This window comes from Coenobita brevimanus, chromosome 7 (assembly GCF_032717465.1).
Source record: "Coenobita brevimanus isolate Jiangsu-jjx chromosome 7, ASM3271746v2, whole genome shotgun sequence".
NCBI lineage: Eukaryota > Metazoa > Arthropoda > Malacostraca > Decapoda > Coenobitidae > Coenobita > Coenobita brevimanus.
This window is the reverse complement of record NC_136960.1, coordinates 32,234,780-32,260,255: the sequence shown is the minus strand read 5'-3', so window position 1 is coordinate 32,260,255 and position 25,476 is coordinate 32,234,780. Positions and strand designations below refer to the sequence as shown.

Genomic DNA, 25,476 nt, shown 5'->3' with positions numbered 1-25,476 from the left:
TGAACTGTCTCCCTCTGTCTGTATTTCCTACTTCCTATGACCTCCTGAACTGTCTCCCTTTGTCTGTATTTCCTACATCCTATGACCTCCTGAACTGTCTCCCTCTGTCTGTATTTCCTACTTCCTATGACCTCTAGTCTTTCAAACGCAGTGTGTCCAGGCATCTCTAAATGAATGGATCTTGAATTTGGCTACCTTTTGTATTGTTTTTGTTTTTATCTTGGAAGCAATAGCTTCCGAGCTCCTGGCCTTTGGTTCCTTCTTCCTTGGATAAAAAAAAGACGATTACCAGGGCTAGATGTGGCTCACAAGTGTAAAATGTCGCACCAGAAACAGGAATATTAACACCCCTCCAGTTTAAGCTGAATTGTGGATTGCATATATATATATATAAGTGAAAGGGAAAAGGACAGACCCTTTGTACTCAAATAAAACTGTAGATTGTAATGCAAGAAAAGGGAAAACATAGAAAATAGGGGAGACGTACGTCCTTTCTGACTGTGGCGTACATGTGGGTTGCATCGGAAAAGGAGAAAAAAAAAAGGCATGAGACCTTTATTGCTTGTGATATTATGGGTTGCAGTGTAAACGAAAAAAGATATATATATATATATATATATATATATATATATATTAAACCTTGTGAGACGTGTGTATTTAAGAAAAAAAAAGCGGGATTAAGCTGTGAGTTTCACTGTGAAACAGAGGAGGGTACAAGAAGGGAGGGTTAAAGTCTGAACTGCAGGTAAAGAAATTAAAATAAGTGGGGTAGGGTCTTTTGTACTTCAGTTAAATTGTTGGTATGGAAGTGAAAATGGAAACCAAGACTGTGTGGGACTCACAGAAAAAAGAGGGGTAGGAATGGGAACTTTTCTTACTAGAGGAAATATTTTGCTTTGAAATAAAATATTATAGGACAATGTGGACTGCATAGGAATTAAAAAAATAACAAAAAAGAAGAAATTGCGATCAGGTCTTTGCAAAGTAGGAGCTAGAAAAGGAGAAAATGAACCTTTCTAACTTCAAGTTAAACTGTGCGTTACAAATTAATGAGAAAATAAAGAAATATAAAGGAGAGAAGTAAAGAAGGTAGGGCCTTTTGTGGTTGAGGAAAGCTGGGTTGCACTTAAATGGAGGGGGAAAGAGGAAACTGGATGGCTACGTTGAGAGAGAGAGAGAGAGAGAGAGCAAAGTAAAAAGGCAAAAGAAGAGAAAGCAAGTATGATTTTTTGGTGGTAGAGCAAAATTATGGTCTAGTGCTTGAAAGGAAAAATAAGTGAGTGACGACGACTGTAAAATAAATAATAAATAAAAGACTGCGATATGGCCTTTCATACTTGAGTATAATTCTTGTTTGCACAGTGAGAAAGAATGAGTTAAATTCACTGATGTGAGGAACAAAAAACGTGGGGAAAAGATGACTTTGTATGGGGTTCCTGAGTAAATAATAAATTACAGCAAACAGGGTTTCAGTCATGCATGCAGTTTCAATCATTCATGCATGAGTTAAACTGCCATTGACAGTGAGATAAAAATGGGCAAAGGGTGACTTTGGATACTGTGTTTAATTATAGGCTTAAAAAAAACAGTAAAATGCACTTTGTGAGCCCGTGACGAGCTAGTGAGCGCCTGTCATCATAATTTCATTTTGGTGTATACTTTCAACGTTTCTGGTGAGGTAGGTGATTAATAACAGAAGAATACTTGAACTAAAATATTTACTTTCTCACGTTTTCTCTCTCCCACGTTTTCTTTCTGGATGTGCATATAGCGAGGCGCCGTAGTATTTATCACACACGCAATGCTCAGTTCTCTGCTCCTGACTGCAGGTCAACGAACTGTGTCGGTAAAAACATGGCTATTGATTGAATGATAAAACCCAGAAATGGGGTGACTACCATTCTGATTTCATCCCCTAAATAAGGAAAAAACGTTCATGTAAATGGGCATAATATCCGATATTCAGTTGTCTGAGTTCATGCAAGAAACCATAGTGTTACAGTAAGAAATCTGTTAAAATTCGATTTCATAGTGGAACATATCAACTGAAGCCCTCAGTCCATTCCCTTGAAATGCTGCGATTCCAAGGGGTTTCATTGGTCTCAAGAGTAAATATATAGCTAAAAACAAAATATATTGAATGTATCTACTACCTGCTGAAAGAATCACTTCTGTATCTCACATAGTAGAAAAGTTAATAGTGGCAGAATCGGTAGATAGGTGGCCTGCAGTCCTAGTTAACTCAAGTTCAAATCCCGGCTGGGACAGGGAACAGTTTAAGGGTTTGAATTTCTTAAAAAGCAAACTTTTCTGATCTACCAGATGACCCTCCGACATGTCATAAAAGTACCCCATTTAATACCATGTAGGAGGACTACTGGGCCCCAAGGAGGACTACTGGGACTTGGGAATAGGCCCTGAAGCCTTTGCCCAGAGTTGGACATGTAAAAAAAAAAAAAATTGCAGTCAGGCCATGTTGTGTCGGTCCTGGCCATGTCGTGTCGGGCTGCGTATTTCTCAGCTGAATGTAGAGTAAACATCGCTTCGCTATGCTTGCTCGCTTTGCTCGCTGCCTCGTAATAAGGTGGGGTGGAGGGCTGCATATTTGGGTCGTAGAGTAGAAACTGCAGAAAGAGAGAGGAGGCAGGATCTTTGGTCATTAATTTGAACTGTGGGTAAAATAATAAAACGGTGGGGACATTGACGTGTGCTGGTTTACATAAAAATGGAAGGGAACCTGTAGGCAGGAAAGTAAAAAAAAAAAAAAGTGCCGGGAGAGCGAGTGAAGGCCTTCCGAACTTGAAATTAAATGGTGACGAAGTAAATATTGTCATTAACAAGTGCTCGTGGGCCCTTTGGGCCCCTTACACTTGCTCCTGCAGAGGGCTCTCACGTTTATGTGCTGTTCTAGTGTAATGTTGTCACTTGGATTTTTTGCAGCTAACCAATTGATGGTGTTATTTGCAGCTTCGGGAATGGAACCCAAGTTGTCTGAACGCAAGTCCGAAGTACACACACAGACACACGGCTATTGCTACAGTTTATTTTAGTTCTACCCCTGGGCAAAAAATTCTACGGAGATCCTATGCCGGGCTTCAGGAGCAGCATTTCTTGGTCAAAATGTGATCACTCATTAAATATAGTAAAAGTTTTTCAATCGTGTGGGACCAACTTTTTTCAAATCAGCAATTTTTTTGCGATTTTTGGGCCAATTTTGGTGTGATTTGAATATGTAGTTTCAGCTGCCCACAATACACACACCCACACACACAGACACACGGCTAGTGCTATAATATATTAGACAGTATGAGTTGCATATCCCGTCACGTGCCGAGGTTTTCCGCACCTCCGACATCCCTCAGTCCCGAGGTATTTTTGAAAATTTTTTTTTTTGGCTAAAACCTTCGCTTTTGGTGAGAAACATCGAAAATTCATGGAGAAATCGCTCACCTGAGGTTTAAAATACCCAATCCAAGTAGGAGTTCCTCCTTACCTGACTGTGTTTTCTAACATGCTGGCACCAAAGAAAACGAGTTCTATGGGAGGGTAACTATTTTATCCACTCATAAACGGTATTTATTTATTTACTTGGTACGAATGTATATGTAGTATGAGAGTATATTGGTTTTCAAGCAGTAATAAAGGCATTATAAGCATTGTTTCACTCACTAACTAATCACCATACCTGACCTTTTTTTGCCACATTACCTGATCATTATTTCTGGCTGTTTCTTCCTTTAATGCTATGTAAACATTGTCCGCCACACTGTCATCGATTGGGGAATCACTCTGGCCCTGAATATCTTTACTAGCCAGGTCACTGGTAACAGGTGAATTGCCGAGACAATGGCGTGAGGGGGGGAGGTGGAGGTTATGCGGTGTAAGGCATTGTCCCTGCTTGGCATCTTGTAGAGGAATAGAGGAAGGTGTCCCGTGTATACATACGAAAAATCACGTGCGAAAATTGAAAATTGTGCAAATTAGGGACCTTGCAATTGCACGACGTACCGGTACGTCGACGGGACTGGCAAATGCAAATCGTTGCAACGTACCCATACGTCGACGGGACGGGGCGGGATATTTAAAGAGAATTTTAAAAGGAGGTGGGCGTAAAAGCTTTTTTTTAAAGATGACTAAACATCTTCAGTCCGCTGGCCTATTTTTGGTAAGCTTATACTTGCTGCCCTGCAGACGATAGTATTCAGCTTAAGAGAAACTCTTCTAACTGGAAGGGGTGGAAGGAGTCGGTATGGCTTTTGTTAACTAAATAACTGCCAAAGGTCTTTCCTTAGTAAAGTTGCTTTGAAGGTTGGTAGAATAAAAGAGGAGAAACTCTTCTAAGTTGAAGGAGTAGATCCTTCATTAACCCCTTTGCCGTTTGAAGTTGCTCTTTAACTAAGTACAGTCGTCTGCGTGTAGCTTGAAAGAATAAAAAATGCCTCTCCGGAGTGAAGGGGATAAATTTGCTTGGATGGCTCAACAGGGAAATTTTCTCCATTGTGAGATCAAAATTTTGCATGAAATAAAAGTAAAAAAAATGACACGAGCTTTCTGTGGTACCTGAGCTAAACTGTGGGTTTGAAAATACAGTGGAGACTAGCTGAAAACAAATACGATAATACCAGACAGATGTGCGATGGGACGTTGTTGAAGTCCACGGGAGTGAAGCATCTTGTGTCTGAATATCCTTAGGGAATGAATGACTCACCGGAAAGCCCTAAGAGATGCTACCATATCAACAAGGGAGATGAAGGCCCGAAATTTGGAAACATTGGATGATGAAAGATGGATTGAGAAAAAGTAAGGGTTGATACACGAAAAAAAAAAAAAAAAAAATCGTTGGACACAGAAAAGTGGCTGAAGCAAGACAAATGGAAAATAGAACACTGGGAAGAGGCGAAAACATGAGAAATAATGGACGGGAGAAAGTGGCTTAGGCAATGAAAAATGGTGAACACATAATATAAATGCGTGGAAAAAATAACTGTGGAGGAGACTCGCAGAAAAGTGGTAAAGATGAGAAAAAAAAAAGGTAAAAACAAATATGAAAATGGTGGTGATTCGAAAAAGGCTGATGGGAAATCGAAGGTATAGGGGTGTGAAATCATAAATGAAATAGGAAATAATTATCAAATAAAACAATAAAGATACAATATATAAGTGGGTGAAGCAAAAAAAAAAAAAGGGGGGGGGAAGGGGAGGAGTAGCAAAAAATGGAAAAGAAGATGGTGGGGTCTGGTTGTAATGAAGGAAAATGATATACATTACGACAACGTACTGCATCTCGCTTAAAAATTGGCCGTTAAGTCTGTTACAGAGTTTTGTCATCAAGGAAATTAGCTACTGTATATTCAGCCTCCTTGCACCTTTAACCGAATCGTATGGATTATTCTTGACCTTTACCATACCATGACGTACCGTAGTTTTGTTTTTGCTATTGTTAGACGAATTTATACAGGTATGGTATTTGTATGGATCAGACCGCGCCAAACATCGGCGGCACAAACTGCATGTTACTCGTAATCATATATATATATATATATATATATATATATATATATATATATATATATACAGCTGCTACAAATTGACTTGGGACCTACCCCATAAGATATTAAAAAACACAGAAATCATAGTAAATCACAATGTTTGTTCATGAAATGTCATTCATTAATATGAAATCATGGTTCCCTTGTTTTTCAGGACCAGTTGGATGCGTTTTGGCATGGAATCACTTGGATCTCTAAAGTAATCTAAGGACATTTCTTTGAACAAAATATTTGTCAGTTCAGTCTTGAGGTTATCCAGATTGGGCGTCTTCTTCTCTACCATGATTTTCTTCATCTTTGCCCAGCAGTTTTCTGTCAGATTTAGATCCGGACTGTTGCCAGGCCAGTCGAGGACCTCAATCCGATTATCCTGAAGCCATTTTGTCACCTTTCTTGATTTGTGACATGGAGCTGAATCGTGCATGAAAAAAGTCCCACCCACGAATAGCAAAAAAGTTTAACAAATGATCTTTCAGAACCTGAATGTACCGGCCACTATTCATCATCAAGTTCTTAGGAAGAAAATGGAGGCCTCCCCTTCCCATTTCACTTGAGAAACATCCCCATACCATTACTGATTGTGGGTGCTTAACAGTCTGCACCATGTAAGCAGGGTCATATCGATTAGAGAGGCAGGGCGACGAACATTGGCAGATTGCACCTGGAACACTTGAAATGTGCGCATACTTCTTGGCAACTGAATGCGCTGCTTCTTCATGCGATCAGTGAGAAGCGGTTTCTTGACTGTGGTGTGGTTTGGCAAACCCAGCTACTTCTGCAAGCGGTGTCGGATAGTTCGAATTGAGACATCTTGTAACAGATGGGGATGCATTTTCTTCAATTCTGCTGCCGTCAGTCGAGGATTCTTGATTACTTCCCTCTTCAGAAGCATATCTGTACCTTTGGAAGTCGTCCTCTTCTTTCCACTGCCATGCTTGTGCTCTGGTACAACATCAGGTGGCAGGCCGTTCGCTGCAGCAAGAATCTTCATAACAGTCGACTTTGCACGTCCAGTACTTTCACAATTCATGTTGATAGGGACATTATCCTGTCTCCAAGCAATGATACGGATCCTCTCATCCCTTGAACAATACATTCCAGGCATTACAACTCGACAATCGGAAAATAACGGGACAAACAGTAATACATACGAAAAAAGAGGGAGATGCAAGCTTGGAGTGACGGGAACATATACTCCCACTCTCATTTCTGGGCAAGCACTGACATGCTGAGTGTTTCACCACCTCCTGCCAACACCAGAGGAATTGCCAGTTACTTCCTGCCCCCCAAAATTCATTTGGTAGAGGTGGAAACACAAAGCAAAGACAGACAACTCTCCCACAGCAATTCTGTGTGTAGGTCCTAAGTCAATTTGCGGTGGGTCTATTTATACAGTATACAGATAGATAGATAGATAGATAGACAGAGATAGATAGATAGATAGATATAGATATAGAACGGTAGAGAGATAGATATAGGTATAGATAGATAGACAGACAGACAGATAGAGATATAGATATAGATAGATAGATAGACAGATAGATAGATATAGATAGATAGATTGATATAGATATAGATAGATAGATAGATATAGATATAGATATAGATAGATAGATAGATATAGGTACAGATAGATAGATAGACAGATAGATATAGATACAGTTACATAGATAGACAGACAGATAGATATAGACAGATATAAATATAGATATATAGATAGATATATCATCATCATCATCAGCCATTTGAGTGTCCACTGCAGGACCGGCCTATCCCGACCGAAGTGGGGAGGATACAGCCAATGTATCTCTACCAAGTGGCTAGGTTGTCTGGTAGAGATTGTATGTAGGGTGAGAAGTGCTTCTAAGTGTGACTGTAGTGTTGGATTGGCTTTGGATGTGTGTGTAGTCTGTGGACCAAGTGTAATCGGCCCATGCAAGCCGACTGAGTGCAAGCACACTTTATAGTATGCAACACTGGTTCAACCACAGCACCCCTTATGTCCGCCAAAGCAGTACGTGGTCGGAAGAAGGCTCCCAAAGTTTATTACCCTGGCAGGGCATGAACCTTCTTTCTCCAGTATACAAAAATCCACACTTTACCACTGTGCCACAGAGGCTTTCTCTCTCTTTATATATATATATATATATATATATATATATATATATATATATATATATATATATATATATATATATATATATATATATATATGTATGTATTAGCAGGGGTACCTGGCGTTCCTGGGCAAAAAAGGCGACCACTCTAATCCTATTTCTTCTAGTTCAATCTTTCTCTATAGGATACTCCTGAAAGACCATGTATGAGGAGGGATTATAAGAGGTCCAGGAACTTTCTATTTCATCTTTCACAGACTAACACACAGTATTTGTGCTCCCTTGTTTACTATTACTCCTGACCTCAAATGACCTCGGAGGTCAACCTCATATAGCCAATGTCCGAACTGGAGGTCATGTGAGTCTCCAAGCCAAAAATTGGGCTGCTGGTTCCAGTTGTTCAAAGTGAATATGACAGGTGACCTCAACAGACCTTCGACCAATGACCTCAAATTGTCAGGACTCCATATTATAATAATACAACTCATAGCATGATAGATAAATAGATAGATAGATAGACAGTGTAATAGATAGCATAGGGACGCCAGTTGAGGCTAGGTGTGGGAACAGGAAATATGTCAGCAGGAGTTCAGCAAGACGTAACCAAGAGAATGCCAGCAGGCACCGGAAGCGCTACATACACACAGACACACACAAGCTTCTAGAACCCACACGCATGTTTTACACACATGACACTAGCCCTCCTAGGGCAGGATGAGAGTTAGAGAGCAGAAAGGGGCTAACCATAGTTCCGACAGGTTGTACAGACAGGGAGAAAGAGAAGGGGCCTAAAGAGACACGTCTGGGAGGTAACAGCTGGACTCTTCTTTATACTTCTCTCGTGTGTGAAAGACTTTAGTTAATATTTTCAAACAAATAAAATTATACTTAGTCCCATACTCATCTTTACCTCTCCTGTCATTGCATGACAAAAAGAACTAAGATTATCTATTTACAAAACTACTCACATATAATTACCGCTCATCCAAGAGTATAACTTACGCGTAACTGATCTACCAAACACACTACAAGAAGTTACTAAGATCAACAAAAGATGGTGGCAGCAGAAGTACAAACCTCGTCTACGAATCTACAATGAATTTGTACAACAGCAGGCAAGACTCTAACCAAGATTAGCTTCAATTCTACAGTGAATTTCTACAAAAGCAGGAGAGACTGTAACAAAGATCAGCTTCAGTTCCACAGTTGATTCTACCTTAAAGATAGAAAACAAACAATACCTCTTACAACCAACAACTCACAACCAGCTCCTGAAAGTATTCTCTCCAACCTCCCCTCCATCTCCCCGATCATCACGCTGATTTAGAGGTGAAGAGGCCACATGACGCCTTGCCAGCAGTTTAACAAAATATTGATACAAACAATCTTCCAATTTCTACGACAAACCAACGAACTACAACCATCTACGATCAATTACAAGTAACAAGTCAATGAGTCATCTCTATAATCTTCTACACACACCTAGAAGTAGCAACATTCTTCATCCCACAACGAGAAAATCATAAGAAAAAAGGACCGAGAATACATTGAGAAAGAAAAACAAAACAATCAAACTTAGAGTAAAAGTTGACTTACAACCCACAACTACATCATCCCCCACCTGACCCCACTCTTCTCTCCAACCTACCCACCACCTCCACCACCACCACAATACTGAGGCAGGGGTGATGACGGCAGCAAATACCAGATCCCTCACTCACCTCTCACCTTACTCATCGTTACTCAGCATTACTCATCGTTACTCATTTACTCACCACAAGTACCAGAGCGTGAGAAGTCAACGTTGCTAGCATTTTGCTGAGAAGTTAAGGACACTCCACAACACGTCAGTCAACTCACCACCTGCACCATCACTAACACCACTCCCACCAAGGTAAAAATTAGTGAGTTGCATAGTTAAACTAAGCCTTTAAAAAGGGTCCCAAGGGAATTAGCCAGCAATTATGCAACCTCGGACAATACTGAAAAAGCGTACAAAAACGAAGACAAACGAACTATAGAAAATAAATAAATACTGTACACACACACACACACACACACACACACACACACACACACTCACACACACACACACACACACACACACACACACACACACACACACACACACACACACAAATATACAGTAAGATCGCATAACAAACAAATGAAAATAGGTGTGTTACTACAAATACCACAATACAGCATAAACTCCTTCTATAAGTGAAACAAAGAGCAAGTTATTGTTCTCCATGAGCCAGTGGCAAGGCACATCATCACTATCATCTACCACAGCAGGACCGGATTAGCGAAGCCAGGACTACAGTTACTACAATATTACTGTAGTTACTACAGTTATGTAATGACAAACGATTGCATTATGTTACAGTTGTTAAAATTATGTAACTACAAACAATATGTAACAATGACAGTACAATTATGTACAGTACAATTATTGTGTAACAATTCATACAATGTTAGTACAATTCTGTATTACTACAATGTTACTACAGTATTACTACAGCATTAATACAATTATTTTACAGTTGCTAGTTATGTAACTACAAACGATATGTAACAATTATAATACAATTATGTACAATAAAAATACAAGTATGTAACAATTCATACAATGTTACTACAATTCTGTATTACCAGAATCATCATACAAGTTAGGTGAAATATTAGACTTTACTAAAGGGATAACTCCATATGTTATGTAATGACCTAGCAGTATTACCATTGCACAGTTATATGGGTATGCCTATTATACATACACATTTTACAATACCTTATACAATATTCCATACTCAATTTAACTATAGTGCATTTGCTCCATTATGTATACAGTATGTTTACAATGTATTATGTTTCTAGAATATTATTAGATCAGTATAATATTAACATGAATATTATGTCTGTACAATATTATAATCAATATTATGTATTAACAGAATAGACTGTGTCACTGAAAATGCTGTCGGAGGATCGCCAGCTGGCGTGACCGAGCGATGTCAGGACTCCATATTATAATAATACAACTTATAGCATGATAGATAAATAGATAGATAGATGGACAGTGTAATAGATAGCATAGGAACACCAGTTGAGGCTAGGTGTGGGAACAGGAACTATGTCAGCAGGAGTTCTGCAAGACGTAACCAAAAGAATGCCAGTGGGCACCGGAAGCACTGCAAACGCAGAGACATACACAAGCTTCTAGAACCCACACCTATGTTTTACACACGTGACACAAGCCCTCCTAGGGCACTATGAGAGAGTTAGAGAGGAGAAAGGGGCTAACCATAGTACCGAAAGGATGTACAGACAGGGAGAAAGAGAAGGGGTCTAAAGAGACAAGTCTGGGAGGTAACAGCGGGACTCTACTTTATACTTCACTCGTGTGTGAGAGACTTTGGTTAATAAAATTATACTTAGTCCCATACTCATCTTTACTTCTCCTGTCATTGCATGACAAAAGGAACTAAGATTATCTATTTATAAAACTACTCATGTATAATTACCGCTCATCCAAGAGTATAACTTACGCATAACTGATCTACCAAACACACCACAAGAAGCTACGAAGTTTCTACAAGAAAATGACCTTGGAGGTCAACCACACATAGCCTATGTCTGAACTGGAGGTCATGTCAGTCTCCATGCCAAAAACTGGGCAGCAAGGGTACCCAGCGTTGCCAGGGCCAAAAAGTTGAACATTCTACCGGTGACCGCGAATGCTCCAGATTTGAATTTTGATCGGTGCCTGCTTCGTTTGCCTTTCTATGTGATGATCTAATTCATCTAATACAATATCAGTCATGAAGTATCATCAATCTTGCGGTGGACTGTTATGACAAATAAAGGATCTGCTATGGGTGTAAAGTAATACTTGTACTTGGTGATATGTGAAGGTGTGTGGCACGAAGAGAACTGCTGGCTCTTATGCAACAGATTCCATAATACTTCCTTCCTCTCCCTCCCCCTCCTTCTCTCTCTCTCTCTCTCTCTCTCTCTCTCTCTCGAACTCAAGAAAACAGACACTGAAACATACAAATAAACCATGATCCGCCTTTCTTTTGCCTGTCATGTAGATGAGACAGTGAAAGTGACAGAGAGAGAAAGCCAAAAGAAAACTAACCCAGACTGACTGAAAACATGAAGAAATATTTACAGACATTACAGGAGGAAACTGGGCAGAGAGAGAGAGAGAGAGAGAGAGAGAGTCTACGTCCTCTCATCGGTCCGTTGCTCATAACGAACAATCCGCAGTGAGAGATAAGGACAGAGACTGGTAGACCGACTGACAAAGGGAATGAGACTCGGACAAAGAAAATCAGGGTCACACATGAAAATAATATATAAATAATAAAGTTCTGTTGACAGTCGTGCGCATCTTACAGAGAAATATAAACAGTGAGACGGACATAGAGAACTAAAGACAAGAATTACAAGACAGTGAGAAATAAAGAGACCGACAAAATGAAAATGAAGAAATAGACAAGGAAAAGCAAAGGCAAACAAAGGAACACACACACACACACACACACACACACACACACACACACACACACACACAGAAGAAAGACAAAATTCCAATTCCTCTTACCGTTCTGTTATAGATGAAGATAAAAACAAACACGAGAAAAAATACCAGAAAAAATCCAGTTCCTTTTAATGCTCAGTAAACGGCAAAATGAGACGCAAAACAAACACATGAAGGAAAAAGAAATAAAGGCAGAATTCAAGTTCCTCATACCGTTCTGCCGCGGATGTAAATGAGGAGGGGAGCAGCGAGAGGCAGACACTATAAAGGAAAAAAAGAAAAAAAGAAAAGGTTATAATTCCAGTTCCTCCTACCCTTCAGTTACCAATGAAAATGAAGTGAGGAACAAGAGGAGGCAGAAACTAAACTAAAAAATGGAAAAAACACAGAAAAAGATAACAATTTCAGTTCCCATTACCGTTCTGTTGCCGATGGAGTGAACCCTGCAATGAAGCTCTGCCTGTCTGCCCACATGCGCAGTCTGGTTGGTCAGCATGGAGGAGTCGAAGTAGGGCTGGTCTGTGACGAGTGGCGGCGGTGGGATAAGACCCTCGCCCCGCGTACACGTCACCACGGCTGTGGAAGAAGAGAAAGCAGGATTAGTAAGGATAAGAGCGATGTACTGTAGATAAGATTTTGCTGGAAAGGTGAAGATGATGTAGAAAGGGATGGAGAGCTTAGACACAGGGGAGAGAAGGAGAAAATATAAGATAAACAGGAATAGAAGGGAAAAGATAAAGGTGAGAATTAGACTAAATGGCAGAATATGATATCTGAATAGAAAGAGAATGAGATTAGTGTGCTGAATATGAAGCGTTTTCACGTGGAATCACGACAGCTACGGGAACAAAGAAGTGAGGTTAGTCTAGAGAAAACTAGTACACAATCACCTCTCCAGCTACACTCCCAGGGGTTATCTCCCGCTTCATTTTTTCCCCACGAACCTATTTTCTCCACGCTGCTATTTTTCCCTTGGACGAATTTTTCCCATGGGCCTCTTTTCCCTTTAATGACCTATATTTTCCCATGGAGCTATTTTTCCCTTATATCCCCGTGGATATATTTTTTCACACCTGGAAAACACAAAATTTCAACGTGAACTAATACTCTTCCATTTTCCTTTTTTTTTTTTTTTTTCAATCCGTTAGATCAATGTTCCACTTCTTCCTTTTTCACCCAAGGATGTATTCTCCCATGATTTTTTTTTTCCCCGCATGGATTTATTCCAATGATGGACCTATTCATCTTCTGGACGTATATCCCAACTACCATATTTTCCTCTGTCCACTTACCCACCAACCCATACACCTGCTCACTCACGCATTGCAATAAGTCCAGCTCCTGCCTTGTCCTCCGTGAAATGACACATCCACCCACCCACCCCATCAAAAAACCAACCCACCCACCCATCCCACCACAAAACCGGCCCATCCGTCCACAGCACCCAGCCACCTACCACTCTACATCAAAAGGATGACTTCCAAGTTTACACACACACACACACACACACACACACATACTCGGGGGAGGCGGTGGCTCAACTGGTAGAGGTGGCCTGCAGTCCTACCGGAACAAGGTTCAAATCCCCGCTGGGGCAGGAAACAGTTTAAGGATTTGAATTTCATAAAATCAGACTTTACTGATCTACCAGAAGACCCGCCGATATGTAACAATACCCACGCTAATACCAATACACCAGTGTTGTATGAGACAACCCTAGCATGTATTCAATGTGGGCGGTGGGTGTTAGCGCCGCGGTGGTGACATGTAGAGGTGTATGGTATATAGGAGGACTACTGGGTCTTGGGAGCAGGCTGTGAAGCCTATGCCCGGAGTCGGACACACACACACACACACACACACACACACACACACACACACACACACACACAGCAGGATATAGCTAGGTTATTTTTAAAATGAGGTGATCAGTAGTTGCCAGTTCTACAAACACATCATATTCACACCATACCAGAACTCTCCTATTGCCCCTCTGTACAGTCAGACACTAACTTCTCAGGCACATCACATACTAACACCAAACCAGAACACCATATTTTGAATATGTCCTGAACTCCCATATAGTTGCTGTATGTAGGGAGGTGATATGGTGAGGCTAGGGTCTCCTACTGACTCTCAATTGATCAGTAGTTGCCAGTTCTACAAACACATCATATTCACACCATACCAGAACTCTCCTATTGCCCCTCTGTACAGTCAGACACTAACTTCTCAGGCACATCACATACTAACACCAAACCAGAACACCATATTTTGAATATGTCCTGAACTCCCATATAGTTGCTGTATGTAGGGAGGTGATATGGTGAGGCTAGGGTCTCCTACTGACTCTCAATACAATCACACACTAACATCTCACATGCCGCACATATTAACGTCATGCCAAAACACCATATTCTAAATTAATGCCCACATTTCCCATATAACCACTATAGACAAGGAGGTGGTATGGTGAGGCTAGTGTCTGTTACTCACCCTCAGTACAACCAAACACTAAACTGATCTGCCGTGTACTCCATATACTCATTCGTACCTCCGGCGATGCTTGTTGCTTTATTCGATCCAGCAACTTCCTTCTGCTTCCTAGAACATCTTTGTCGTACAGTACATCTTCATGCAAATATCTGATCAACACATCCCCTGCCCTCCCTAAATCTTTCCGAGACTTAAGTATAATACTTCCCACCGCAATTATCGGAGCATAACATCCTCCCACTGAATCTCTCCTGTTTCTCGCTCACAAACCTTTATATGAAAGATTTCACCATCTCAGCCAATTGTCAATTGTACAACTTTCCTACCACTCGCAACAAGCAGGCTACATTGTGGGCACCATATTCTCTTCTGTTGTCATGTAGTGACAGGAGAGGTAAAGAATAGTATGGGACTATTTTTATTTGTCTTGGAAATATTAACAAGTCTCTCACACGGAACAAAGTATAAGTCCCGGGTAGCTACCTCCCTGTCTCGCTATCTGTCTCTCTCTCTCAAATTGCCAAGCCCTTCTCCCGTCACCTGTCTCCTCTGAGGCCTGTCTACTTCTCTCTTGCCTGTTCTGTGGCTAATCTCCGTCTGAGCTCTCTTTCCTAAATTCTGGTGTAGCAGGGGTGTGTCACGTGTGTTCCTCGTGGATGGAAAGTTCCCGCAGCCTGTGTGTGAGCATGTGTGCATGTGTGTATATGGCCACTAGACGCTGTCGTGTGCCTATCAAGCATTCCTTGCGTCAGAGTGTGTATGCATGTTTAGCACTGCTCGATTCTCGCAGACACAACACCTCTCATCATCTGACTCCCTGCTTCTATCTATCTATCTATTTATCTATCTATCTATTATGATTTGTAAATACAATATGTAGTCCTACATCTGCTCGGCCGCGCGAAAATGGCGTACCATCGACATTTAATAGTCCTAACATATTAATATATATTATATACACATTATAATGAACTTATAAGCTAATTAAGTGAAATACATAATAATGTAAAAGTAACATAATTGTATGAATATTGTATACATATAATATTCATAGTAAATAGTGATTATTCAGTAATATTACATTTTAAACAAGTTGTATACATATTTGAATAAATGCAATGGTTGTTGTATAACACTTTGTAAGACGTGCATGTACAACAGACGTACGCATATAATTGTGCAATGGTAATACTGCTAGGTTATACATTACATATTTGAGTTATCACTTTAGTAATGTCTAATATTTCACCTAACTTGTATGATGATACTGGTAATACAGAATTGTGCTATAATTGAATGACTTATAATATTGTACTAACATTGTGGTACTACATAATTGTAACATTTTATGAATTGATACAAAATATTGTGTTAATGCATAATTGTGTTGGCCTTATAATTGTAGTTACATTTGTTAATGCAACTCTTACATAAGTGTCTTGGCCTTATAATTGTAGTTAAAGTTACATAAAAGTTACATCTTGTTAATGCAACTGTTTTGTCGTTACATAATTGTTACATATCGTTTGTAGGTACATAATTGTAGTTAAAGTTACATAAAAGTTACATCTTGTTAATGCAACTGTTACATAATTGTCAAAGTGTAACATAATGCAATCGTTTGTCGTTACATAATTGTTACATATCGTTTGTAAGTACATAATTGTAGTTAGTGTAACATAATGCAATCGTTTGTCGTTACATAATTGTTACATATCGATTGTAGTTACATAATTGTAATATGGAGTAACATAATTGTAATAACTGCAGTCCTAACATATGCTGCGGTCGATGATAGTGATGATGTGTCATGCCACTTGTTTGTGGAGACAACAATTTGCTTTTTTGTTTGTAGTTTATGTGGTATTTTGGCATATGTAGTAACACTTACACTTATTTTCATTTGTTTGTTATGTGATCTTACTCTATTTCTCTTTTTTCTTTCTTTCTTTTCTTTCTTTCTTTTCTTTTCTTTTTTTTTTTTTTTTTGTATGTATTGGTTTTCTATAGTTTGTTTCTCTTTGCTTGTGTACGCTTTTTCCATGTTGTTCATGGTTGCATAATTACTGGCTAATTTCCTTGGGATACTTTTTTAAAGTTTAGTTTATATTGCACAGATACTATAAAATGATATTATATAGTCCCATATTTTGTTATTTTACATAAAAAATATATATACTATATACAGTATTAACTATACACACTGACTTGTTGTTCACCTGTACCCATCGTGAGTAATATGTGTGTCAGCACTGTGTGGAAATCTTTGTCTTCACGATTGTGTTGAAGATGTTCACTCTTGCTAACGGCATTTGTGTTGGCCATTTTTTTTTTTCTCTCTCTAGTTTACCTTGTAACTTAATTTATATGTTTCCACCAGGTAGCTTTAATTAATAAATGTTAAATACAGTTCTTTTAATCGCTCACTGAGTAACTGTGATGGTATATTTTCTTTATTACTTTGTAGATGTAATAATGTATAGTTGTATGTATGAAACACGTATTTTATGTAGGTATAAAAGGTAACACTCGTTGGTAGTAAATAAATGTTATAATAAATGAATGAATATATACTGTGTAGAATATTTATTGTTGGTGCAAGTATTTAATGATTGAATTATGAAGATAATTAAAGTAGGTATATGAATTTAAGTTGTAACTATACAGTACGTTTTATATGTTTGTGCAGAAGCTTATTGTCTATCACTGTGTATTGTATAAATGAAGTAACTATGTAACTCACTAATTTTTACCGTGGTGGGAAATGGTGTGAGTGGTGTTGCACGTGGTGATAGCGTTGTTTTTCACGGGTTGATTGGCGTGTTGTCGTCTCAGCACATGGTGACGTCGGCTTCCCACACTGGTAGCTGTGGTGAGTGAATGAGTAGCGATGAGTAACTAGAGTGAAGATGAGTGAGTAAGATGAGTTGTAAATATGGACTTGGTGTTTTGCTGCGTGTATTGACCTCTGCACTCCTGCGTAAGCGTTGGGGGTTGGGTGGATGTAGCAGAGAGAGGAGGGTGAGGTCTGGTGGTTATGAGTCGTGTCTCACTCTTCGTTTGTTTTGTTGTTCTTCCTCGAGGTATTTGTGGTCCTTTTTCCTCTTCTTTACTTACTTTGTTTTATATTCTTCTTGTTGCTGCTTGAAGTTACGTGAAGATTATAGAGTTGTGTTGTAGACTGTTTTTCGTAGGAATCACTGTAGAACTGAAGCTAATCTTGTAGAGTTTCGCTTGCTCTTGTAGAAATTTGCTTTTAATTTGGAGACAATGTCCGTAGATTTGCTGGGTCGTCGTAGAAATTGCAATATTGTATCAATATTTTGTTAAACTACTTGCAAGGCGTCGTGTGATCTCTTGACCTCTGCATCAGCATGATGATCTGGGAGACGGAGGGGGCTGGTTGGAGAGAAGCGTCAGGAGCCAGTTGTGTTGTTGGTTGAGAGAGAGATATTCTTGTTTTCAATCTTGATATTTTGTAGGAATTTAATGTTGATTCGTAGACGAGGTTCGTATCCCACCGCTGCCACCAAATGTCATGTAGTGACAGGAGAGGTAAAGAATAGTATGGGACTATTTTTATTTGTCTTGGAAATATTAACAAGTCTCTCACACGGAACAAAGTATAAGTCCCGGGTAGCTACCTCCCTGTCTCGCTATCTGTCTCTCTCTCTCAAATTGCCAAGCCCTTCTCCCGTCACTTGTCTCCTCTGAGGCCTGTCTACTTCTCTCTTGCCTGTTCTGTGGTTAATCTCCGTCTGAGCTCTCTTTCCTAAATTCTGGTGTAGCAGGGGTGTGTCACGTGTGTTCCTTGTGGATGGAAAGTTCCCGCAGCCTGTGTGTGAGCATGTGTGTATGTGTGTATATGCCCACTAGACGCTGTCGTGTGCCTATCAAGCATTCCTCACGTCAGAATGTGTAAGCATGTTTAGCACTGCTCGATTCTCGCAGACACACCTCTCATCATCTGACTCCCTGCTTCTATCTATCTATTTATCTATCTATCTATTATGATTTGTAAATACAATATGTAGTCCTACACTGTTACCCGTTCCATTATGCAAAGGTACACAATGGTAAAGACAGCAGCTATATATATGTTATCTGTTACATCAGGAGCAATGAAATTCTTTAGATAATCACTATACAAAAGGACATAAAGTACAAAACTTAGTATCATCACAGAACATAGGGTGCAAAAGTCAAGTAACATCAAAGAGCATAAAGCACAGAAGCAGAGTAGCATTAAAAAAAACATAAGGTACAGAAACCTGATAACATTAAAGAATTTAACATATAGAAACCAAGTATCATAAAACATAAAGCACGTACACCTGATAACATCAAAGAGCATAAAGCACAAAAACCTAGTACCATCATAGGACATGAAGTGCAGAAGCTTAGTAATATCAAAGACTATGAAGTACAGAAGCCTGATAACAGAAAATTATAGTTACACGTCCAGCTAATTATTTAATCAAAAACAGGAAGTAAAACATCGAAGTAGGACGAGTGGCATCGGAAACGGTGTGGAAGCCAATTATCACAATCACACTCATAACCCACACTAACTCACACAATGCCCCCACCTCCACCAGGTTACTGCACCTCTCTCTCTCTCTCTCTCTCTCTCTCTCTCTCTCTCTCTCTCTCTCTCTAATCCTTTTGTCAGTTTCCTCACCCCTCTTTTCTCTACCTCCTCTCATCTTTAATCGTTTACCTTCCTCTGTTCTTTGTGCCTTCTTTATTTTCGCATAGTTTCTTCCTGTCTTCTTTCTACGTTCCTTTTAGTTCCTCATTTCTCTTCTCTCTACCTCCTCCTTTTTTCCTAATAATTTCATTTCCTTTTAGAGTTTTTGTCTGTTCTTAGCACATCTTTCCATCTCTTTTCTTTCTCTCCAGTTTCTCTTTTACGTTCGGGTTTATCTCTTTCTCTTTAGTTCGTTCCCCTTTCTCTATTTTTCCTTCCCTTTAGTTCCCTCATTTTCTCTCAATCCCCTTGCCCTGTATATGTAGAAAGGAATTTAGTGCAAGAGGAGGACGAAAGGTGGTGAGAGGTAAAGGGCATGAGAGGTAGGAAAGAGAGGAAGAAAAGGATAGAGTTTGGGATGAATGAGAAGAGAAGGGGGAAGAGGAAAGGAGCGAATGGGGAGATGAGAGGAAAAGGAAGGAGGGGAAGAAGAGAGGATGGAAAACAAGAGGAGAGAGTGATAAGAGAACGAGAAGGGCAGAGGAGGGGAAGATAAGAAAATGGGAAGGAAATAGTAGGGAAACAGTAAAGACAAGAAGAAGAGATTAATAAAGAGAACAGTAGAGAAGAGGAGTTGGGGGGGGGGAAGAGAGAAGGGAGAAAAAAGAGAAGGATTTCTTGACAGTGATGAAAACACACATTTCCAGTTATGAAGTCAGATCTACATCAACCAGTTTCTTTCTTCTTTCCATCGTCTCCTCCTCGCTTTTTACCCTCCCTCTTCTTCACCTACTATTTACTTGACCCCTATCTGCCCTTCCTCTCCACCGTTTCTCTTCTCTCTGTACAGTAGTTACTGTATGTTCTATCGTCACATCCATACCAACTCACTCCTTTTTCTCTCCGCCTCTCTTCTTCTCCATTCCCTTCCTCCTTTCTTCTCTGTTTCCCCTTCCTCTTCCTCCCCACGTTCTGTACTTTCCTCTCCTGTCTGGTTCCCCCTCCATCTACAACGCTTCCCTATTTACTCGGCTTCCCTCCCTTCCCTCTCCTCTCCCCTACCCCCATCATCCCCGACATTAGTAATTTCGAAGAGGCTTTATTTAAGGGAGTGACTCCTCTTTCTGCCCTCCCCAGAGAGGAGTGTGGGATATGAGGCAAGGGTATTTGTGTGATGGAAGAGGGGTGTGATATGGTATGAATGATGGCACGAGGATTGTGATGTTGGACATGGTATGGTATAGTGTGATGGACGTGAGGTGCGATCTGGTGTGAGCTGTGTGATGTGGTGTAAGTAGTCTGGTGTGGTGTGAGCGGTGTGATTTTTTCTTTTATGTGTCCGACTCTGGGCACCGGTTGCCTGCTCTCAAGGCCCAGTAGTCCTCCTACATACCATACATCTCCACATGTCACCACTTCGGCGCTAACACCCACCGTCCGTACTGAATACATGCTAGGGCTGTCTCATACACGACTTGTGTATTGGTATTAGCGGGGATATTTTTACATATCGGCGAGACTACTGGTAGATAAGGAAACTCTGTTTTTATGAATTTCAAATCCCTAAACTGTTCCCTGCCCCAGCGGGGATTTGAACCTAGGTCCTGTAGGACTGCAGACCACCTCTCTACCGACTGATGTGGTGTGGTGTTATTTTCTGGTGAGGTGTAGTTTGGTGTTATGTGAGGGGTGTCGTGACATGTGAGAGGTGTGATGTGGTGTGGTGTGGTGTGGTGTGAGGTGTGGTGTGTTGTGAGGGATGAGGCGTGGTATGGTGTGAGGTTGGGTGTGATGTGAGGGGTGTGTTATGGTGTGAGGTGTGGTTTGGTGTATGGTGTGAAGTGTATGGTATGGTTTGGGAGGGAGGTGTGGTGTGGTATGAGGGATAGTTTTGAGCAGGGTGTGGTGGGGATGGTGTGGTGTGGGGTGAAGTGACGGGTGCTGGTTTGGTGTGGTGTGAGAAGTGTGGTGTACTGTGGGGTGTGGTGTGGTGTGGAGTGTGGTGTAATTAGTGAGAAGTGTGATGTGGTGTGAGGGGTGCAGGTCTGGTATGTTGGTGGGAATAGTATGGGTGCAATGTGTGTGTGTGTGTGTGTGTGTGTGTGTGTGTGTGTGTGTGTGTGTGTGTGTGTGTGTGTGTGTGTGTGTGTGAATGGTGTGGTAGGATATGAGGGATTGGTGTGATGTGGTGCGAGTAGTGAGAAATGTTGAGTGGTGTTGTGTGGAGTGCAGGGTGTAGTATGAGGAGTGTGATTTGTGTGTTGAGCGTGGTGCGACGAGTGTGGTTTGAGTACTGATTGTAGGGTTGGGTTTGATGTGAAGGGTGTGGAGTGGTGTGGAGTGTGGTGTTGGGGATGTGGCATTGGGTGTGGAATGAAGGGTATGATATTTTGTGTAAGGTCGTCAGTGATTTAGCTATGGCTCCAACTTTAGTCATCTGATAATATAAAACATACACACGCTGTTTTATACATTCAACCATCCTGATGCACATACTGCATATCGAGTACTGATCAGTAAAACAAAGTACAGCATATCTTCATACTGCAACACTGCGAACCGAAAGGATGATACTGCAATCACGAAGGACGGAACTACGAAGAGATAAAAGAGTAAATAAACCTGACAGGATGACATTATGACCAATAAAGATGACGCTGCTAGAAGGAAGGAGAGTCATTATGGAACGGCTGGTACACCAAGAACAGAGAGAAGAGACAGCAAACAGAAACAACTACATTGTTAATAGGACGAATTAACATATTAACAAAAAGAAACAAAACTGCAAGCAAAAAAGTCGGCACTGAGAGCAGAAAGAAGTGCATTGCAAGTGGGATTGCCAAAAATTCCAACAGAAAGGAATAGCACAGCAAACAGGACTGATGGCTCTGCACACAGAAAGGAGCAAACCCGTAAATGAAAACAACAGTAATGTCAAAAGTGCAACCAAAAGAAAGACAATTGTAAACAGGAAGGACAGAACTGCAAACAGGAGGGATAAATCTGCGAACAAAAGGGAACACCTCTGCATATTTAAACGACCGGCACTGTGAACAGGAAAGGAGTATGACGATGTAAAAAAAAATTGGAAGTTAATGAAAATTCTGGGAAGAGCATAGGACCCAGTAATCACAGGCAGCGCTGGATTCCTTCGTTATTAGCGCTGGATGGGAATCCTCTCAAATTATGGCGTGCCTCACTGACCATGTAATGCACTCCAATATCATTTATTAACCCCCACTTTTTAATAAAGGACCATATTGAAAGAACCCCTCCCTGATCTGCCCCCAAATCAACTAATTAAAATCACAAAATATCTGCGCTCTCATTTTTATTACAGTTGGATTAAGTTTGAAAACATATTTGTTTACATACATGAACCAGATTATGTTTGCACGTAATTTGGGTGGTATTAATCAGGCTGCTAGCAAGGTCTTTCCTGTGAGCTGCACCGCCCAGTACTTCAACCCGTTAGCTATGATCAATGAACTTTGCAGTGTTTTCTGGCTACCACCATAAACTGTCTGAAAACTAACATAAAATCATAATAAGCAGGTCATTTTTGGTGTTGTAAAACAATACCCACTGCTTAGATTTATTGGATAAAACTCGACAGTGGTGAAATATTCCAAAGTCCTCTAAGGGTGTTTTTTCCTAACTTCTGTCGGCATTCATTCTTGTTCAACAGAGATTTTCTTTTATCTGGACTTAGTTTCTTTTACCTCAGGGCAGTACCTACTTTGCTGAGTGAAAACCTGATAACCATACAGGGGCCTGGTGATGAAATGGGTTAAGGCTCTCCAAGTAGATTGGTCCATTCTGGTTAGTATCCGGGGGATGTTTCTGATTTTTTTCTTCATATAATTTCACCTGTCCAAGATGTTGACTTGCTGTTTCAGAGAACAATGGACCAAAGGCCAAGATCATACAGCAAGGTCAACTTAAACAGTTTTGATCTGATTTGGAACATATTTTGGTTGATGGGTGTAGGGTAAGAAAAGTGCAAGGGACTCAGTTATAAGGACAATCAGTTAAAGATCAAGGTCACAGGCCAAGGTAAAAGCTCAACCTATGTGTGTCTGTGACACAAAGTAACAAAAATAGTTTTGATCTGAAGTAAACTAAACTTGGTTGAGAAGTTGAGGGTCAGGCAAGGGGATTATCCGTTGTTAAGAAAACAGATAAATGGTGAAGGGCATATGGCAACGTCAGATTAACCCATCCTGTCCGGGTGACATGTATACATGTCCTCCAGGGGCCGTCCGGGTGTCATGTATACATGATCTAGTAATTCGCGCCATTGTTTGAATACTTAGCTGATTATTTTCACCACCCGCACCCGCTGGCATCCCCCCACACGCATACCAGTCACGCTCCAGTTGCCTGCATACCTTCATGATGGATAGGCCTATGCGTAAAGATATTCCTGTGTCCTGACCCTCAGCTGACCGCCCGCGCTCTCCGACTTCCACTCTTATGAAGTCCAAAGGCCCTTGGAGGAAAGGCCTTAGTGATGGTGCAATGGTGCAATAGGGAGGGAGTTAGATGTACCATTATTGCCAATTGTGAGTGGGGAAAGTGACTCCTCCTTTGAAGAACCAGACTTAGCCATTTTGAGTATGGAAAAATACAAGTCAGAGGAGGAGAGTGACCATGAATTCGCCACTGTGTGGCAACATTTTCCGTCTGCAGGATCATCAGCCTTTTCTGGTGATGAAGGATCAGATGTAGTTGATGATCCTGCAGAGGGTGATATACGCACAGTGGAGAAAATGGCGGGGGAGTTAGAGAGCGAAGGAAGCAAGGAGGCTGGCGGGGGGGAAAAAGGCCACAGGCTGAGCCGCCAGGCAGGAAAGTGGTGTAGGGTGGAATTTTCCACCCATACACCATCACCCATGTTCACCCACACTGTCTGCATCACTTCAATCATCACCCCATGCATCACCACACTGGCCTGCATCACTCCAGGCCTCACCACGCTGACCTGCCTCACCAAGCCGACCTGCCTCACCACGTGCATCACCACGCCGACCTGCCTCACCACGTGTATCACCACACCGACCTGCCTCACTTCAGGCCTCACCACGTGCATCACCACGCCGACCTGCCTCACTTCTGGCCTCATCACGTGCCTTACCATGCTGACCTGCCTCACCACATGCCTCACCATGCTGGCCTGCCTCATCCCCTGCATCACCACGCTGACCTGCCTCACTTCAGGCCTCACCATGTGTCTCACCACACTGGCCTGCATCATTACAGGCCTCACCATGCCAGCCTGCATCACTACGGGCCTAATCACACCGGCCTGCCTCACCATGTGGTGCGCCACACCAGACTGCCTCACCACGTGCCACTTCACCACAACCTGGCCCATCTGGATATATTGGTGCAGGTACATGCTGGCAGGCACATGCCCGCCGACGCCTTTCACCAACACCATCACCACCACGATCACTGTCACCAGCATCATCACCTGCCTCATCTCGTGGTGAGTCGGCAGAATCGTCACCACACTGCCATGCTAGGGGTTGTGGCAGGGCACGGGGCATGTCGCGTGCATGGCAGGCAAGCAAGGAACCACGGACTGGTAGTTTTGAAACCTTTGTGTGGGAGGAAGGGACGGGGTTCAGGCCTGAAATACCTGTTTTTGATGACATAAATGCAGGTGTGGAGTCAGAATTTCCCTGCAACAGAGCTTCTTCCTTGCTTTTATCACAACAGTAGTGATGGAGTTCATTGTGAAAGAAGTGAACAGTTTCAGGGATTTCTGCTATAATTGGGCTGAAACCTCGCACATGAGAGAGAGTGCGAAAATGAAGGAATGGACTGCAACGAGTGTTAGTGAGATGCTTGTTTGGCTAGGCTTGACAATGTTGATGTCTCACATTAGGAAACATAACATACATGATTACTGGCCTGTGGACTATATTGCTGCGTCGCCAGTATTCGGTAAGTATATCCCACATGACCGATATGTTGACATCTTGAGGTATCTACATTTTTTGACCATTATGGGCCCACATCCAAATGATAGGCTGTGGAAAATTCACTCGATTTTACAGATGATGAAGGAGA

The 25,476-nt window shown here is 41.2% G+C and overlaps 1 protein-coding gene across 1 annotated transcript in view; it reads right to left on the bottom strand.

Annotated features, from left to right (window-relative positions):
• The window catches only part of LOC145404268 (zwei Ig domain protein zig-8-like), a 108,865-nt gene extending 84,066 nt beyond the window's left edge, over positions 1–24,799 (bottom strand). The window contains exons 1-3 of the mRNA XM_080275792.1: positions 24,605–24,799; positions 14,709–14,898; positions 12,631–12,788 (exon numbers count right to left, since the gene is read on the bottom strand). Of these exons, the coding sequence (XP_080131918.1) occupies positions 12,631–12,788; positions 14,709–14,898; positions 24,605–24,799 (543 nt within the window). The remainder of the gene's footprint in view (positions 1–12,630; positions 12,789–14,708; positions 14,899–24,604) is intronic.
• Positions 24,800–25,476: the final 677 nt, after the last annotated feature.